General features: G+C 35.1%; 2 protein-coding genes across 2 annotated transcripts in view; one reads left to right on the plus strand and one right to left on the minus strand.

The window, feature by feature from the left end:
• The window catches only part of LOC149413213 (neo-calmodulin-like), a 102631-nt gene that overhangs the window by 35688 nt on the left and 46799 nt on the right, over positions 1-20144 (minus strand). The window lies entirely within an intron of this gene.
• Positions 1408-19002, plus strand: LOC149413214 (neo-calmodulin-like). The gene is made up of 7 exons (XM_089644925.1): positions 1408-1478; positions 2611-2807; positions 14094-14328; positions 15561-15704; positions 16875-17078; positions 17337-17393; positions 17948-19002. Exons 2-7 carry the CDS (start codon positions 2805-2807, stop codon positions 18088-18090), a joined length of 786 nt encoding a protein of 261 aa, XP_089501051.1. The 5' UTR covers positions 1408-1478; positions 2611-2804; the 3' UTR covers positions 18091-19002.

The following is a 20144-nucleotide window of genomic DNA, read 5'->3' on the forward strand; positions in this document are numbered from 1 at the left end:
TACCGTTCTCTACAGTTCCCCTTTCCTTCTTACATCATAACTCATACCCCTTTCTCAACACAAGCAGCTTGAGCCCGGTAGTGTTTATTCTGTTCTCTATAAAGTATAACGCGTGCCAATCAGGGCCGGTGCAAGTGAAATATGGTGCCCGTGAATTGTAGCCCCATTTATCAGACGGGACCTCCCATTCCACGAGCGGGTACTTGAATATATCGCTGTACGTGGAAACGAATTCATAAAAATATAAGCGCTTGGTATGTAATGTAAGCGCTTCAACATAGAGTAAATAAGAACACAAGAAATGCGAAGTGGGTGTGTTTTGTTATCCAAAAGTCTGACCATTCTTTAATTTGAAATACGGAACTGAATTTCTAAGGCACTAAGTTAGTGGCGATAATGGTTTACATTAAAATCTACATTTCTAATGTTTCGTGCAGTATTCCTGCAGGGGTTTCAACAAATTAGGATCACTTAGAGAAACTATTCAACTCTTTTTAGTAATTTTGTGTTGTTTTGTAAATAAGTCATTTATTTCGATAGCCAAAGACGTAGACAACAATATAAATTTTGTTTTATACGTTCATAAGAGCTATTTATTATTTACGCATTTCTCATATTATCTTCAGTTCTATGTACCATGTAAAAGCCGAAAGGAGTTAATGATAAAAATAAATAATGTAAGTACTGTGAACGAATCGTCAGAATAAAGCGGAAAATTAGGAAATAAAGAGAAAGGAAGAAGAGGAAATGAAAATAATTAATTGAAAGGAAATTAAATAACTAAGATTTCTTATGTTACCCAACCTTTCATCAATCTCTTGATCTTTGTACATCCTACATTGTCGTTCGTCCAAGCAAAGTGTTGTTATTGGATGTGTATTTTTGTATGATAAAACAGAATCAAGGAATGTAACGCAGTTCATTTTCTCCAAGTCACGGAGAGAGAAACAATGCAAAAATGATTTATTTCTTTCTAAAGCCTTTCCTTGCTTCGGATTTTGAGTGAAACATATCATGTGGTAGATATTATCAATACAATATAAGGTGTATGATAATCACATCAAATTAACACGAATTCTTTGAAAATTATCAAATAATGCTTAGAGCCTTTACCCCATTTGTTACTCAGTCTAATATTAAATGCAATATGTATTTACATACTCCATTGTTTGAATTACTTCAAATGGATATGTCCAATATACTATCCACAGCGCAACTAGAGGATTATCTTTACAGTACCCTATTGTTGAATCTCCAAGATGAGCAAGCCAGTACAATATGACAGAGCAAACAAAGTGTCTATACTCGTAAACATATTCGCATTCGGTGCCACCCCGTTCTGTATACAGTTCACCCCCGAGGGAGGTTTGGGGGGAGTTTAATTCCACAGCCTCCCGCCTCAGTCGAGAGCAGCGAGCCTTGGATGTTACACGTAGCTAGAGTCACGGAGAATCAATACCCATAGAGCCTCCGACACGGCAAGTACTAGAAATAATGTACCCAAAATACTGAAAACCGTGATGAAAACCTGTGATATTCCACGAAAACACTTGTAGAAATAAGGCTTTTAAATAATACACAAATTAATTCATTTTCATAGTGTGATTTCAGTCAATTTGATGCAAGATGTAAAAGGGTTTTATTATATGTAAATTGGAATCTGATTTAAAATGTTATCTTCAATAATATTATGAATTTTGTTTTGTTTACTGGGCTTAACGTCTTTCTGTTTTGGAGTAGTGGAAGTTTGAGAATTTTATCGTGAATTGCAGGACAAAGGGTTCTCAGTATTCAAAGTGGGTCAATTGTTAAGCTACAGGTTGTAAAATTGTTTTCTTATTGAAATAATGATAATCTAATATTTTTATCGTCGCTAAGTCTTTTGTGCAGTGTGTTGGTTTGTGATCTGTGATGAATTGAATGTATTGTCCTCCCTCATTGTTAGTATTGCAATTCCTCTTTATAATCTGTGATTAAATTGGATTTTTTTTCTCGCCAATAATTGGTAATTCACTTTGTGGCATAATTTATTTATTTTTTTAAACTTTGTGTACACCACTATTTAATCAAAATAATCGACATTGGTTTCAAAACCAATGGTTTTTTCGTCAGGGTTAACACAATGCAAATTAATAAGAATAGACAAATGTAGATTAAAAATATTACAATGAACGGTGATTATTTAGAGTATTTATACTGTCCAAATATTGTTTATTGTAGTAATTTTAATATGGTTATAATAAGATAGGACGGATTTTAAAATTGGATAAACCAAGTCAGGGGTTGGGTTATGAATAATTTAATATTTATAAATACACTTTATTTTCACTTAATATTATGGGCGGGTTTATCGCCTAGCGGCAATTTCTATCAACCGACCCGTTTTACGTTGAGGTAGGGTTGAATTTGAAAGAGTTTGAACTAAAAATCCGAACTGGTCATAATGAGATATGTTAAATTCTCTGGAAAGGTAGGGTATAAAAACTTTCAGGTTTCTCGAGAAAAATATGACTTCATTAAAATTCATATACTAAACTGAGATAATACGTAAATCCGATTTGTTTAGAATATTTCTGGGTCACACAGTAGATAACTTTTTTTATTTTCCAGGTCTAATTAAAGATACCAAAGTGAAAGTGCAAGGTCTAAAGTGTCGATGTTGGCCGCATTGTGAGGACACAAGCCGCCAGGAAACATCGCTCCGAGTCCGGCTCTGACCAGCTGTCAAGTTGGACGGGAAAATATTTTCTGCAGTGAACAACTTCTTCACTGATTCGCCTCTGGTGAATCAGCTAAAGGAGATAATGGTGAGAACTTTAACTTATAACTATTGTTTAACATAAACCCCTTGATGTATTGTTAGCTCTATCCATAGACATATGAATATTAGTAGACCTGCCCTAAGTGATTAAAAGCGTATTATCCCCACTCCCCATACCGGTTCCATTGGAGCCGGCTGTGCTCGCGTATGGCCTCAAGTGGAATTTGAAAACGTGACGTCATCATTCTTGTGCGAACTATGGTCGAGGCATCATCGGTTCATTTTACGAAATAACACTGCAAAATGTTGACTTGTGATATGAAAACTTGTAAAAATAGATGTGAAAAAGAGAATAAACCCAATTGTCGTATTACATTTCATAAGTAAGCATTATTTTACTTTATTTTAAGCTTATTCACACCGTATTATATGGATCAGTTTTAGAAACATATACTATCACATCACAATGTAGCGATTCTCAAGTGTGCTCATCGTTGTTTACTGGGGTAAGTAAATTATGAAACATTTGTAAAAGTGTCTTAACTAAATACTCTGAAACTAACTACGACTCTGAAAATAGAAGCTGCCTTACTTTGCCGAATTTGGACTTCGCAAATTAGTTCATAACGTGGCGAGTAATTTGCGCTCCCATGTAAAAATGTCTATTCATTCAAAAGCAGATTTTACTTTTAAGAACTAAATGGTGATATTATAATGCGAGATGCCTATTTACTGTTAGATTGATTTATTGACGAATCACAGTCAGCCTTACCCCCTTCGTTCTTCAACAGTTGATTTTACCCCTCGCCATTATCTTCTCGTCTATTAATTCCTATGTCTGTGACTCTATCCATATACCAGGGACAGAATAATAACTTCGCCCTGCATCAAAGCAAAAATATTTCGTATTTATTGTACCTATGAACATAGGTAGGTTCTCTTGTGTATTATATATATTGATTTTTTTTTAATTGCCGGCAAACCTGTTGTTTATTGAAATAACATTATCATATACAAACAAGTAAATAACCCGCCTCACTAGAAGATTTCTGTTCTGAGGCGGGTACATATAAATGCTTACACATCCGTATATATACCTATTAATCAATATATACACATACATTCATACGCATATATACACATACGTACACACATGCAATCACATACGTATACTCAATGAGTATTACTCATGCATGCACAAAATCATAAAAACATAAGTATACAAAGTTTAAATAAAATTATTGGAAAATGTGATAAGATAAGATAAGGTATAAGATATAAATCCAAAAATCTAAAAAAAAATGTTGGTAATTTCTAAAAGGTTAACATGGAGTGTACTTAGTGTCATAAAACCAAATATCTAGCAAGAATTATAGGTAGTTGCTAAGAGGTTATTATGGAGTGTACATAATGTCATAATACCAAAGATTTAGTAAGAATTATTGGTAGTTGAAAAGAGGTTATTATGGAGTGTACATAATGTCATAATACCAAAGATTTAGTAAGAATTATTGGTAGTTGAAAAGAGGTTATTATGGAGTGTACACAGTGTCATAATACCAAAGATCTAGTAAGAATTATTGGTAGTTGCTAAGAGGTTATTATGGAGTGTACACAGTGTCATAATACCAAAGATCTAGTAAGAATTATTGGTAGTTGCTAAGAGGTTATTATGGAGTGTACACAGTGTCATAATACCAAAGATCTAGTAAGAATTATTGGTAGTTGCTAAGAGGTTATTATGGAGTGTACACAGTGTCATAATACAAAAGATCTAGTAAGAATTATTGGTAGTTGCTAAGAGGTTATTATGGAGTGTACACAGTGTCATAATACAAAAGATCTAGTAAGAATTATTGGTAGTTGCTAAGAGGTTATTATTGAGTGTAAATAGTGTCATAATACCAAAGATCTAGTAAGAATTATTGGTAGTTGCTAAGAGGTTATTATGGAGTGTACACAGTGTCATAATACCAAAGATTCAAAAGAATAATTGTAGATTGTTACAAGGTTATCATTGAATGTACATATTAATCATAAAACCAAAAATCTAAAAAGAATTGTTCATCATATTTCTGCATTATGTAAAATTTCGCCTTGTAAATAAGTAAAAAAAATAGTTAATAATTACAAAAAGCTGCACGGATTTTCTGTACTATCTTTCTTTTTCTGTTATTTTTATTTTAAAGGCACATATTCCCGGTTTACGAATAACCTCTCAATATTAGAATTCGCTCCTATAATTAAAATATGAAATTGTTACCATTGCATTTTGCAATGATGAAGGACTCACCTTGTCCACCATTTTACTTTTGACTTACTTTTACTTGTACCATTTGGCTACGCACTGGTCTAATTTAAAAAAAAAAAAAATATATATATATATATATAATGTGCATACGGCACTAGAGTCCTAACTGCTCCCAACCGTCTGAAGCCATTGAGACTAGTGCATCCCCACCTTAACTACACCCAGTTTGTAAGTAGGTACACTAGAATTCAAAACCTCAAAACACTACTCCTATTCATTTATTATTATCTATCCACACACTTCTTTCCTTTTATAGCAATCTCAGGCGAAATTACGTAATGAAATTTTATGGACATACGTAATAGGTACTACAACTATGTAATAACTAAAAATATCTAACTGTATCTTATTGTACTGTGTATGTCTTAACAGATAAATAAATAAATAACCACGATCAACGTCCGGTAAACGTCAGCTATTAAATATATTTTTTAGTATTTCTTTCCACGCACTTATGTTGATTTGTACATACAATACATCCCCAATACATTATTTTAATCACTGTTGAATTTTGCAGCCACCTCTGGTCTGGAGCCCCAAAATACTACAAAATACAAAAAACCCATGGCTCTAGTTGAAATTATTGGTTTGATTGACACTATTTATATCACGAGAACGACTCGTTCTTGAGTTCAATTGTTCGACTGTGGAAAAATATTCGTGTTTCCTCCCTCCTACAACATGGGTCACTTTCACAACCTCATCTTTTCAAATAGACCCTTCGCACAGCATTCCCAAAGATGACATTGGCCCTGAGGAATTTATTTTCCTCTGGGCTACCTGTGTGCAGTTGATGTTAAAAATTAATTGTGAAATTTGGTTATAATTAATTTGTATTATACCATTTAGTTGTGATGGAAAGAATTTGGCCTATTTGGATATATGGAGGGTATGGAAATGGTGAAGAGGAAGGAGGGGAAGTACCTGGCTATTCAGATATGGTCACCAAACACGGGTAAAGCTATTTCAAGCAAAGTTTCAATTCTGAATAGTGGTCTTACACCAGGGCGATACTAATTTGCTGACCCCTAATATTGTATGCTATTATGTATTTATAAGTGCAGACCCGTCACAATTTATGGGATCGCGATTTCTTCATACGTGAGTTTTAATTTTGAAAATAACAATTAAAATTAAAAAATTCAAAGATTACTTTACAGGAAGTTATTTTATAGCTCGACTAAACTCTTAGCATAATCAGTTCCAATTTAAAAATGGCACTTCAATTCAAAGTAAATCCGAGTTCATTGAACTAAGGTTACACACAGAAAGACCCACAACCGATATTAGTGTTTTTGATGACTAGTGCACACGGGATAGTCGGAATTCTTCCATATTAATTTGGGAGGCGGGTATGGGTACCGCCGCCCCGGGGACCATTTATTTGATAACCAACACCTCTCCCATTGGTCACCCCAAATGGTTCGCTACGTTTGGTGACTTAGCAGGGGTGCTCGGTTTCATGGGATGAGGTTTAACTGGGTCTGCAGCGGATGCGTCTGTTCACCTTTTGACCTCTCCAACAGGACTCTCTCGGAACATCGCCTTGCACCGTAGTAGGAAGGTTGGATTCATACGTCCGTCAATCCTGGCCTCACTGGCTCTTAGATTCATACCCACCCCTAGTACCTTTTTTCTTTTCCAAAACTTCCCATCCTTCCTTTCCTAAAAAGACTCTCCACACAGCATCCCGAAAGATAACATAGCCCCTTATTATTTACCATAGAAAATTATTTATTCAGGGCCTTCTGTGTGGAGCTAATGTAAAAAAATTCAGTTCCAGTTTTGAAAAACAACAATTTTCTATTAAAATATTATATTACAGGTAGGTCACGATTTATATTCGAAATATGGGTATTATATTCTGTCTTCGCAACTTTCAGAAACATTGACAGATAAATTGTGGGATGCTCGGCTTTCATACAAAACTTAATTTTGGATAGGAGGCTAAAATACTTAACCAAACTTTTTACATCAAATGAATAAATAGCATTATTATTGATTAAAAGTGGTTTATACAAATTATTTCATTTTCATATAACATTTATTCATGTTTTTTTACAAACCAGTAAAACAGATAACAAGTAAATAAAAAGATAAACCAGTAAAACAGATAACAAGATAATAATATAACGTTAGAGTTTTGGAAAATAATGTTAATTTAATTTTTTGTTTACAAATGCTGGTTTTGCAATTTTTTTCTTGTCTATTAATTACGAAAAATGAAGTTACAAACTTTATACAGCTTAAAACCCTACTTAACAACACAAGACCCCTCTAATAAGAGTTAAGAGTTAATTGGAATACCAAACACAGATTATAAAAAAAAATATTGACATCGTCGATAACTCCATAAACTAACAAATGTAGTTATAAACTTTTGGCAGTAACCCCACGAAAATGTATTTGGAAATGATATTTTCCTAACATATTTCATATTAAAGTTATTACTTTTCGGAGGAAATTTCAGTATTCAACGATAAAGTCTGAAGTTACGCTTTATGCAGTAGCGTAGCTAGATTCCCTTGGTTTATATTTAATGGTAATTTTAAACAGTTGCTAGTTGGTTATTCAACTATTTCAAATTGAATACCCAAAGTATTCCCATGCATTTTACATATGTGATATCGATCGACAGTTGCAGTTTGCAGTACCTAAAATTTTAAAAATATCCTGTCAATAATAATCGCAATAGTTAATTGATAATTCTCAGACTATAAAAATATTACCATTTGTTATTTCGGCTACTGGAATTTTATACCTAGCTCTCTCATTCAAAATTTAGGCGTATTAGATCTGTCAAAGAATTTATATATAAAAATGCAAAAATCAGTCATTTTAAACACATGTGGGATTACGAAAGATTTTTTAAATATTTATATTGAGGGATCAGTAGGATTTATAGGACTAGTTAGGAGTTCTACCGAGCCGAATGATTGAAAATATCTGGAGTCGGTGAATTAGTTTCACATTTGATCTCTGGTGATTTGAAGTGTTGTTCTTGTATTGTTTTGTATTTATTATGCTTATATATTGCACTTACATAATGTGGATTGACTAGATGATCATTTGTGGAAAAGTGTGTGGAAGGGTTTAGTTTTTCCTGTGGGGAAGATTTAACCCGGACATAAAGTCATAGGCTATAAAATACACTGCTGGGAATTTTTACTACCAACATGACATGGGACTACGAAACTACGGAACAACGCGGTCGAGGCACAGATTGATAATGGTTCCAAGGTTGACATTATTGTCACGTAACGTGCAATGTACAAAGCAAAAAGTAGTACCTAAATTTAAATAATATTTTTTTACGTTTGCTATAAAAAAAAACACAAAAGTGTTCTATAAACTAACCACAAAACCACAAATAAAAATTATTTTTCTACAATTCCGTCTTCACTTTATGGTTTAAATTCACGGTAATATTTTTAACAAATTGCTCATGTGTTTCCGTTCATGCGTACAATGGACTAGACCCCGATTGTGGTTTTTTTTATTTGTTACGCTCATGCTAGAAAATCTCTTGTTTCACCAAATTCCTAAAAATTTTACCAGCTCGGGAGAAAATTTTCACATATTTAAGAAATCGCCCGGAATGTGTTTCATTTCCTTTTTTTTTGGCGAACAGCCTCCCGATCATTCACTTTTGTTGTTTCTGCCAACTGAGATCAAAGCTGGCACATTATCGATCTTGAAGTACCTAATAACTTTAGGAAAGTCTTCTCAGTCTTCTGAAATATGTCTTTGTTCCATTTTTTTAAAATATTTGAAGAACCCTTTGTCTGAAATTGTATTACTCGATTTGATCAAAATTACTAATGCTTTTTCCACTTATGGTTCTTTTTATCTATGGCTAATCGATGTTTGATTGAGTTTGTGGAATGTTCTCTAATTTGTCAACAGTATGGCGTGTGACACGCAAAAGTATCATTTACAAGAAATCATTTATCTTTTTGTTGTTGTTCGGTAGGTACATAATCATTTAAATGGTCTGCATAATATGGTGGTTTTAGTCAAATTGAAAATTTTTGCTCCCATATATAGTCAGTTGAGCAGCCACTTATGGTCAGCAAGTAGAATAAGAATTATTAGCAAATAATGTCAACCCCTAACCTAACCTAATCTAACCTAACCACGTATTGAGCCTGATATTTTTTCACTGCCAACAAAAACATTGTGTGATGTCCAAATTCAAATCCTTTCAAATTCCACATGTCTGATATTGTCTCAAATGTATCAAATTTCAAAGTTGATTTTCAAGTTCTGTGAAGATTCTACTGAAGTGCTTTTATTATTTCAGTTTTGTGAAACAACCTGCCTATAATGATATAATATCACCTACTGCGTGGCGTGTCGGATCGGGAGAGACTTGTTGAGGGACATTTGATCTCTCCAGCCTTTTGACCTCTCCATTCAGACTCTCTCTCGACCCAGTGAGAGGGATGGATTCGTACGTCCGTCACTCCTGAACACATTGACCCCTTTTCTTTCCCAGGACTTTTTCTCTCCTTTCTTTCCCTCAAAAGATACTCCACACAGCGTCCTCAAAGATGACATAAAGCCATGATGGATTTTTGTTGCTCAGAGCCTCCTGTGTGGAACTAGTGTGTATGCAATATCGTTTTCTACGATACCTCGATTTTCGGGTCTATCGTCCTCATCTGAGTCATGAGGAGTCAGCAGCGTTTTTCAGGATTTCGTCACTGGAAAGTCGTAGAAACTCCGCAGACGTACTATTTTTACAAAAAAATGCCACCTCTGTGATAGATTGCCCGGAATTACTAGAAAGAATTCAATTAAGAGTACCCATCAGACAAACCAGACAAAATCACACATTAAACATCCCTCAATGTAATACTAACTCAAAACAAAATGCTTTTATTCACCGTGCTTCATACAATTTTAATACTTCATACAGTGAATTAGACTTGTTTAACTCAGCACCCCACAATTTCAAACCTAAAATCAGTAAATAATTATATTATCATTATTATTTTTTATTAATACACATACGTACATGCTACACATTACACAGACTAGATCCATCCCATCCCCCCCTCCCTTCCGCCATTTCATCCCTAATGTCACTTTTTTCTTACATAAATATTATATATATTCACTAAATAATTAAAATACCTAAGTGAAAACCTATTATTGGTTAAATAATTAACACTTACTACACCATACCTTGTAATAATTATAACTGTTGGTTTTCCAAATAAAATAAAAATAAAATAAAAATAAAATAAAAATAAAATAAAAATAAAAATAAAAAAATGAAAAAATATCCTGAAATATAGTTCCACTATTTGGGCCCCTTCTGAACAAAACCGTATCCTAGAAATAGAAAAGTACAAAAGAGGTTCATGCGTTAAGCATCGATGACACGGGGCTAGCTTACAAGCTACAAGCCAGCGAGTTCGCTAGCAGCTTGTAAACTAGCCCCGTGTCATCGGCTTTTTTACAATCTGCTAGTTGACTATCCGATTGTAAAAAAGCAGCGAGTAAAATAGAAAGACGGGCTAATTTACTCGCCATTCGCTGGCGTGTTGGCTTATAAGCTAGTTAACTAGCCGTGTGTCATCATCGCTGCTAGTAACTAGTTGCGAGTATCTTTGCGTTTTGGCAGTCATCTATCTTTTATTTTCTAGATTCTTATATTCCATGAAGTGGTGATCATTTAAATTTACTGAATTTAAAGTTAATGTTCTTTATACAAATAGAACGGCGTCATATGCGCCTCACAATTTTTACCTCATATGGGTTTATTCAAATATTACCTGGCTTTTATAGACTTAGAGGCCTTGTATTTTCTCGGTAGGGAAAAAATTTGTTACCAAAAAACCCTACTAAAATTGCATGTATTATCCAGCATCAACATCGCCAGCGACCAACGGCGGCCATATACTACATACGTGTCTGTTTGTGTTGTGTTGGGATCGGGGGGGAAATTCGGCTGCGTTCTTTTGTGGGAATCCTTCCGAATTTGCCTGATGGAGTAAGGGAAACCGCAGAAAACCTTACCCAGGAAGGAGCGGCCGATAGTCAACTTGAAACATATGCGGCCTTCAGTAACATCGGTATAATTATATGATGTCCTGCATTTTGTGGTGTGTGTGTGTCTGTTTTTTTGTTAATATATACTTATGGGAAGATAGAGAATATATCACGCGTGTTCCACTTCATTTTTCAACTTAAAAAAATAAACGATAGAACGCAAACAACACGTCACGCAAAATAACACGTGATTCCAACTCGCTAGCTAGTTCGCTACTGAGCGAGTGGAAAGTTTTGTGTGTCATCGACACTCGCTAACTCGCTTACTCGCTAGCTTATAGACTCGTCGACTAGCAGCTCGTAAACTAGCTCCGTGTCATCGATGCTTTACCTACATACGAGAGAATATACGTACTATTCATTCATGTATCCATCCTTGTCCTTAACAGAAATGCTCAATTTCAACACCTAGAAGAGCGAAGAAAAAAAAATTTTGGGCAAACATTCTTTGGAACTGTACTGAATCCAATTATTTTGCAAGAGATTAACTTATATTCGCCTAACAAGTATACTCGTGGGAGATCACTTGAACTTTTTTATTCCCCGAAAGCGAGGACTTCTGCTTATCAGAACGCGCCAAGCAACAGAACGACTCGACATTGACATTTTCAACGTCACTAACAGCCAGTAATGTTTAGCAACTATCTTTTGACATATGTCACAAAATAGTGAAACTGCCCCACGACCTTTTATACTTACATGTAACTCAAATTTGTGATCTTCTCTGTAATATTATATTGATGCAAACCGTTTTATGGAGAGCATGAATAAATAAAAAAATATAAAAATTAATAGATATTTCATTAATCTTACTAACCCAATTTTTAAATGACCATTTATTTACTAACTCCTTCATAACAATATTTAGATAATTGAAGTAACGCATATTTAATAAAAACATATTTAAATACATGTAGGATAACGAAAGATTTTTTAAATATTTATTTTGAGGGATCAGTAGGATTTATAGGCCCTGTTAGAAGTTCTACCGAGCCGAACCCTCTGATATGAAAATATCTGGAGTCGGTGAATTATTTTCCCATTTGATCTCTGTTGAGTTGACGTGTTGTTCTTGTATTGTTTTTTTTTATTTATTTTGTTATATAATGCACTTACATAATGTTGATTGACTAGATGATCATTTGTGGAAAAGTGTGTGGAAGGGTTTAGTTTTTCCCATGGGGAAGATTTAACCCGGACATAAAATCGGAAAAATTTAAAAAAAATGATACCAACAGAATTTCAGATGGCCAGAAAGGCTTGAGTTAAGAAAAGATTGTTCGTATTTTTCTTTTGGTTCTGATATATAACCCATCAATGTCGTGATTAACTCTACAAAAAGTAGAACACGTTTCCCGATGAGATGCCCAGATACTAAATACAGCTTAAGACTCCATTAATCGACTAGTAGTTACTGATTTACAACAAGCTTTCCTCTTGAAAATATGCTCTTAAAAATATGTGTTATTTTTTAAGACAATCCCTGTCATTGGCTGTGCTGAAACAGTAATTGCCCTTAGCCCTGTCCTAATGAGATTCTCCTGTAGCCAATGCTTGGGACCTCGAGGAAAATAACTCTAATCGGATCGATTATTTTTATAATTGATTTATTTGATATTATAATTAAGTTCTCCCAGTTTTTAGTCTATTGAGATAACTGTTTAGACTTTCAAAGTTAAAATTTAGGTAGACTTATGTGGCCTACACATTAATAATAATAAAAAATATATCATAAATATTCATGGTGAATCTGAAATTTTCGCGTAATTTTTATTCAATAATCGCTTTATTTTGTGGAATTTTTGGAAAAATAGCGGTGCCAATTTGTAAAAAGTATTATTGTGTACATTTTGAGTATTTTGCTGCAATAAAGTAGAACACTTTATTATTTTAATATCCAAGAAAACCGCGCGAAAAATACATTAATTCGAGTTATTTGCACAAAAATTGCGAGTTTCGCGCAAAAATGATGACAAGTTTCGTGGAAAAAATTGTTTTCAAATCTCTATTTATGAGGAGAATAATACATTGCTACCAATTGCTACCCTTTAAACCTAATGGTAGGTACGAAAATATATCGATTACTTTTGTGTTTCCGATTATTATCTTGGCCATCGACAACATAGACCGTTCTATCAGTCGGCCTTTTCAGACAGAAGTAACTTGCCACAATGGACGTGCAGGTGGGGTGGATGCTGTACAATGTTGTTAGTGAATTGATCGATTTCAGGCCTTGTGGTTCAAGACGTCAAGTGTCAGGTGTCGCGGGATCAATCGTAGTACAAGCAATAATTTCAGCTTTACATGGATGTAAATTATAACATCGTCAGTTTATTCGTAACCTATAAATGTTAGCATTACAATGTACAGGGTTTTCCAATAAGAGGTGTTATTTTGATATTCAATCTCATTTTCGAAAAAGTAAGGTCCAATGGCTCCGCCGAACCATAAACCGCACCAAACAGTCACACGTTGAGGATCGAGAGGCTTTTCAACAATAACTCTTGGGTTTTCCGAGCCCCAGATGCGACAATTTTGCTTGTTGACGAAGCCACCGAGGTGGAAATGGGCCTCATCACTCAAGATGATTTGCATTTGATTCACTCATGTGAATTTTAATAATTTCAATGCGTTGTTGAAGCGTGTATCGTTCCATTTTTATTAATGGCGTAGTTTTTACTTGTCAAATGTAAAAAAAATGACAGCTTTAAAAGTAACATCTACCGAAATAGCGGTATTCAAAATAACACCTCTTATTGGAAAACCCTATATTATGATCGCTTCAGATCACATTTTGCATCAGTTAGGCTGATTTCAAACGGCAAGCATCGTGCATTTCCTAAGTACACGGATAAAATAATTGGTTAGGTTTGTTTATTTTTTCACTTATATTCAATGTTCTGTTTATTACTGCTATGTTTTGTCATGGACCGTTTAAGTATTAATGAATGTATGTTGCAGACACGCGGTACAGCAAGTGCCGGCGAGGCCACCACCTCCATGGCCGAGGAGGCGGTGACGGCTCCCTGCCCGTTGGCCGAGCCGCCCCCGCCGCCGCCCTCGCGGCCGCCCTCCGTGTCCGCGGTGCCGCGCGCCCGTCTGCTGCGCAAGGAGATGAGCTTCACCCGCCCGCCGCCCAGCATCGACTCGCCCACGGCGCTGGCGCATCTCGGCGTCTCCAAGAAGCAGATGAGAGGTGACTGCATTTACTTCTTATTTTAATCCACCTTCTTTCTTATCCTCCCTTCTCCTCTTTTCTTCTCCGTATTCTTCCTTTTACTCCCTTTTCTCCCCTCTTCGTTCTTCTTCCTTCTTCTTAATTATTCTCCCTTTTCTCCAGTCCTCTTCATTCTTCTCATTTCTTCTTCTCCTTTCTTCTTCTCCATTGTTCTTCTTCATTCTTCTCCGTTCTTGGCGAACTTATAAAGGATTTTGTTTAGTAAAGTTTCTGACCTACCAAAGGGTTTTTTTAATCCACTTCTGTTTTAGACACCTTCTAGAATCTTCATGTTACTTCCTTTAAAGTGAACACACTAATCTATCCATATTTCAACAAAATTTGACACATCAAACCATAGAAAAAGACTGTGTCACGTCTGATGTCACGTCTGATGAGCGTCTGATGAGCGTCTGATGAGCATCTGATAAGCGTCTGATGAGCATGGACCCTTGTCAATCACCAGGGCTATTATGGGGCTAAGGCAAGAAGACATAATGTGTAAAAGCATTGAAGAACCTTGATCATGTTGTCACGTCTGAAGGTGTTTTGAGAGTCCGCCAGCGGTGAGCAGGTTGCGCCGGGTAGAGATTCGTCTGATGGAGTGCGCGAGGCCATCCTCAATTAAACAGCATCCATTGAACGTTTAACGGAACAATGATGATTCATCTTTGTGTCACCTCGACAGCATGCTTGGTAATCCAGTGTAGTCTCCAAGGAATTACGCTTCACAAATAAAACCATTTTTTAATCCAAATAACCGATTGTATATTTTCATCTCTTCAAGCCACAACACTCGAACAAGCACAGGCCGATCTCACACAGGAGTCGAAACGTTGGTTATGTGTTTTGTAAATTTAAACGGAAAGTCTCCAAAGGATAAGTTCAAGGTATCCGCGCGATCTTTTTCTCAAAATTTCAATCTCCATTTTTTCTCGCCTAACGCCACGCGCACCGCGAAATCGTCCTCCCGCGTATTGTTCCCCAATCTACCTACCCGCGTAATTTTTTGCTCGCCCGTCAAACCGATCGCAGGGCAGCCACCCGAAAAACCGTCAACAAAACAATCATCAGGCACTACCGTGGCAATCCAAACTTGCACAATTCTTTGACGTTACAACTGTTAACACTCTATTGAGGCTTACGAAAAATAATTACATTTTTAACGTGCTCACGTTCTAATAATTGGGATTTGAACACAATATTTGCAGAATTCCGCGAGGCCTTCAGGCTGTTCGACAAGGACGGTGACGGCAGCATCACCAAGGACGAGCTTGGCCGCGTCATGCGCAGCCTGGGACAGTTCGCCCGCAGCGAGGAGCTGCAAGAAATGCTCCAGGAGATTGACTCTGACGGTGAGCCATCACTTCTCGTCCCCTGTACAAGATACATTGCAGGACTTTCTTCATTGTATCTGTGATTTGATTGAATTGTTTGATTACTTCAAGATCCAACGTAATACACATGTTTGATGGATGCAGGCTTCCATAAAGGCGTTCTGTTTGTAGCTTTGTTGTAATAACTCTGTCTTTTTTTATTGATGACTCCGACATCAGGAAGGGAGGTTACAACTTACAGCGGAACCCACGGCGGCAAAACCACTAATGTTTTTCTGACATGGCTGACTTTTCAGTTTTCTGTTTAGTTTTACAAGTGTGAAATCAACAAAATTCATTGATTGGGTTTGATCGTCTCCAATACGTTTCATTTCACTGCCAAATGACGTATTTAAGAGCTTATATCATAATCTTGGAACTTAACTTAACTGTTTTGTTAGATCTAAGTTTAAAAAAGTTCACTTTTGTTTGTTTATACATCCTCCCTTTTTGTCTATTCTTTTAGACTCTTTTTTAGATTGGCAAAAATTCTTTACACCTTGAAAATTTCATTGTAAAAGTAAGGTGACTTAAAAACTGAATTTAACGTTAATTTACAACGAAGAAGAAAGAATTTTCCAGACATGGTGTCAAAAAGAGTAACTTAATGGGGAATTTTCACAAACTATTAATACCGTTAAAAATGTGCGAAAGATTTAGGATGAGTTAAAAATAAAGTCCGGTTTTATATTTTTTTTTATCTAAGTCCTGTGAACAACTGACCGATACTGATATAAAAAACAGAACTTGAATATAACTTACAGGACTTGAAAAATAACTTTGAAATATGATGAATTGTTCAAATTCTGTAAAATTTTAATATTTTCATAATTATTGATTGGAAAAACGATCTAGAACACATTCCGAAACGGTTTCAACTATTTACAACGCTATTATGACATAAAAAATACCACTAGCTTGTAAATGCCGCCAAATTTACGAATAAAACGAACATGACGTTTTGGCGGCAAATAGAAAATTGCACATTAATCGTTATAGAAAATTTATTCATCAAAATTAAACATAATAAAAATACTTTGTCGTAATTTTTTTAGATGATTGAAAGAAAGAAAAAAACAGTATAAATACCCTATTGTCTGAAAATTTCATAGGTCGCTTTACTAAAGCCATTTATTCTCCCTTCCCTAGGTGACGGCAACGTGAGTTTCGAGGAGTTTGTGACCATCCTGTCCAACATGGGAGCGGCCCAGGAGTGCAACACAGCCGAGGAAGAAGAGAAGGAACTGCGCGATGCTTTTCACGTGTTCGACAAGCACAACCGCGGCTACATCTGCGCCTCTGACCTGCGCGCCGTGCTGCAGTGTCTGGGCGAGGATCTCAGTGAGGAAGAGAGTGAGTTCTATGTCCCCTTTCTTCTTATTGTGTCGTGTCTTCATTGTCGAAGATTGTGACCCCATTCCTACAGCACTGATTTTATTGGAGCTTGAATAAGTGTCGGGAAAGTTTCTAAGATTTGCGTGTTTGCGGATTAGTGAATGTCTTCAGATGATCTTTATTAATATATCGCATAAGAACTGATTCTCACAAATACTCAACATACTCATTTGAAAAAAATACCGTTCAAGACTATAGATTCTGTTTTCGTTACAGTTGAGGACATGATCAAAGAAGTCGATGTCGACGGTGACGGGCGAATTGATTTCTACGGTAAGTCAACCAAGACAATTCCTCCAACACAGTCATATTTAAAGATTAAATTGAGTAGGTCCCAGAAGTCATCCTTGTGGAATGTCATATTTTCATCGAAGGCGATCTTTACCAAATGGGTGATGATTTTTATGGCTTTTGGGTGTAGATTTTTTTTTTTTTTATTTATTTCTATACATACATTACAGTGTCTACCAAATATTTACATTTGTATATAATACATAAATTTAGAACTGTTGTTAATTTGGTGTTTTATGCTGGGTGTGAGGTAGGTTTGAGTAGGTGACACTGTGGTGGGTGATGTTATATGTTTCGTGAACACCTCACTAGGATCAAAGTAGGAAATTAAAACCTAGTTGTAAAAATTATGATAGTAAAAAACAGTCAAAACATTTTACAAATGTACAATGTGTATATCCTGTACTAAATAAATAAATAAATTAAAAATTGTTGACTGACCGATGGTTGTAAATCAGAAGCATTAAATTTAATCTTGCATACCATAAGCCCAACATAATTTAAAGGCGTGATTCAGTCAGAATTTATCATTCCAGAATTCGTACACGCCTTGGGAGAACCAGAAGACCCCATCGAGTATGAAGAGGAGGAAGAAGATGACGTCATCGAACCAGCAATCGATGATACCAAGAATGGCAATGGAATCCCCAGACCCGTCCTACCGGCTCCAACCGTTTAATCACTTACAGTTTCCATTCAATTATGTACAATCAATACTCATTCACTGTCACTTTCCATAATAATCTATGCATTCTCGTTCTTACTGCACCTAACTAATATTACACATATTTTTATATTTACTCCATTTCCTCTTCAATGGCCATTGTATTACCCACACGCACATGTAATTAAAATACTCAAATTCTGACTTCATTCAAGTTTCAAGCATATTTCGTATTTTGTTTCACTTCATGTCTTCGAAACTTGACCTAAATCGACGTCTTTTCTTTTAAATTACGCATTTATCAAGTAATTAATTAATATATTCCATTAATGGCTTCATTCAAGTTTGCAGCACATTTCCACTTCACGGCTTCGATATATTATGACTGGAAAGATTGCAGGTCACCTACTGCAGAGTAATAATTGCCCTGATGAGAGCCAGACTCAGATGGAAGAATTCACCGAAAGATTAATACAAATTAACAATTCGTTAAAGTAGCAACTCAATTACTTCCGTATCGATAATTATTTGTCAATTTTATAAGATTTAGTTCACAATTTAGAGCAAGAACACCATGGTCACAAGGCCCGTTTTTCAAAAGCAAATAACTAAAAAATCTTAAAACTGGATTCAAAAACTGGACATGTTTTTTCAAACAATTTAAATTCATCGAAAATGTTTCATTAATAAGGTATCGATTATGAAATAATTAAGAATTATTATTGTTAAATTCATTTTGAAATGACCATAAAATACAGGAAATATTTAAATTGGATATCCTATCATATCAAATATCTAATAACTTATATACCTAACATTGTAAACGTGTTGTAATATATATTATTGTTCTTATTTTAATAATTTAAAATTATCAACCTTTTTCATGCATATTTGTATCTTTGGAAGCTTATGGACCACTTATGAACAAAAAATGCACAATTTATTTAGAAATATTCTAAAGATAATAATTATTTATCAACTTCTTAATGAAATGAAATGAATTTCTATGTGTAAAACTTGTGTAGCTACGTTCTACGTGTAAGTTTAATCTGATTCAGATGTTTAAAAATTAAAACATGCATTTGAACTGTCTTAATTCTTCGAATGAAATCATCTGTTTTCAGCTATTTATGAACTAATAAATGTTTTTTGGAATAAATGTAGTAATTTTATTTAATTTTTCTTTGAAACTAAATAGAATGATTTTTTGTTGGAATAACGTTTCTTTAACAATTAAAGGTTTTGCCCATCGATTAAATACATCATTGAAGAAGATAATACTAATAAATCTATACATTAAACATGAAATATAACAAGACACAGAAAAATAAGAAAAGATAACGGTCTCAACTGGGAATCAAACCCAGGATCTTTTCAGGACAACGTCTTAACATAACATATTACATAACAGAACAAAAAGTGTTTTTAATAATTTTATAAGGTTCAAATCGGTAGAAATTGGGTATGGGTATGGTATGGGGGCTTAAATCAAAAAGTTATAAAATACTCCAAAATCGACCCCAAATGTGCTGTGGATTTGTTGATTTTCCGTTTGTACTACGAGTTTCCGGACACCATTTTTTTGCTGTTATTAATTTGAATTCCATTAAGAGAAATAAGAATATTTGCCCTCACAGGGTTTTAAGTCCCGATCTTTGTTTACGGAGATAAAAAGTGTTGTTTATAAAAAAAATCGCGTTTTTTAAATACAAAACTGATAAACGGACCCTTCAGACATTTCAGCAAATTCCATCCAGTTAGAGCCGGTTTAACCTCTGAAACGTCAGAGTGAATTTGGTCCCATGGAACGGAGATCGTGTCATTGTGATAATGCAATAACTTGATTCCCACAGTTTGAATGATCCTTGATTGATCTCCGGGCGACCCTGAATCATCCCAACAATGGACCAGCAACGACACTGGCGGCGGTAGCATTCATCTTTCATTATCATTTATGAATGAAAATATGAACGATGAGAAGTACCAACTTTCAAATTGCTGCAATTTAAAATTCAACCCGCCACCAAATGTCACCAAATTGGTAAAAAAAAATTATTTTATTTTTTATG

Source organism: Hesperophylax consimilis, chromosome 22, assembly GCF_061612785.1.
Source record: "Hesperophylax consimilis isolate HC1 chromosome 22, BYU_Hcon_1.0, whole genome shotgun sequence".
Taxonomy (NCBI): Eukaryota; Metazoa; Arthropoda; class Insecta; order Trichoptera; family Limnephilidae; genus Hesperophylax; species Hesperophylax consimilis.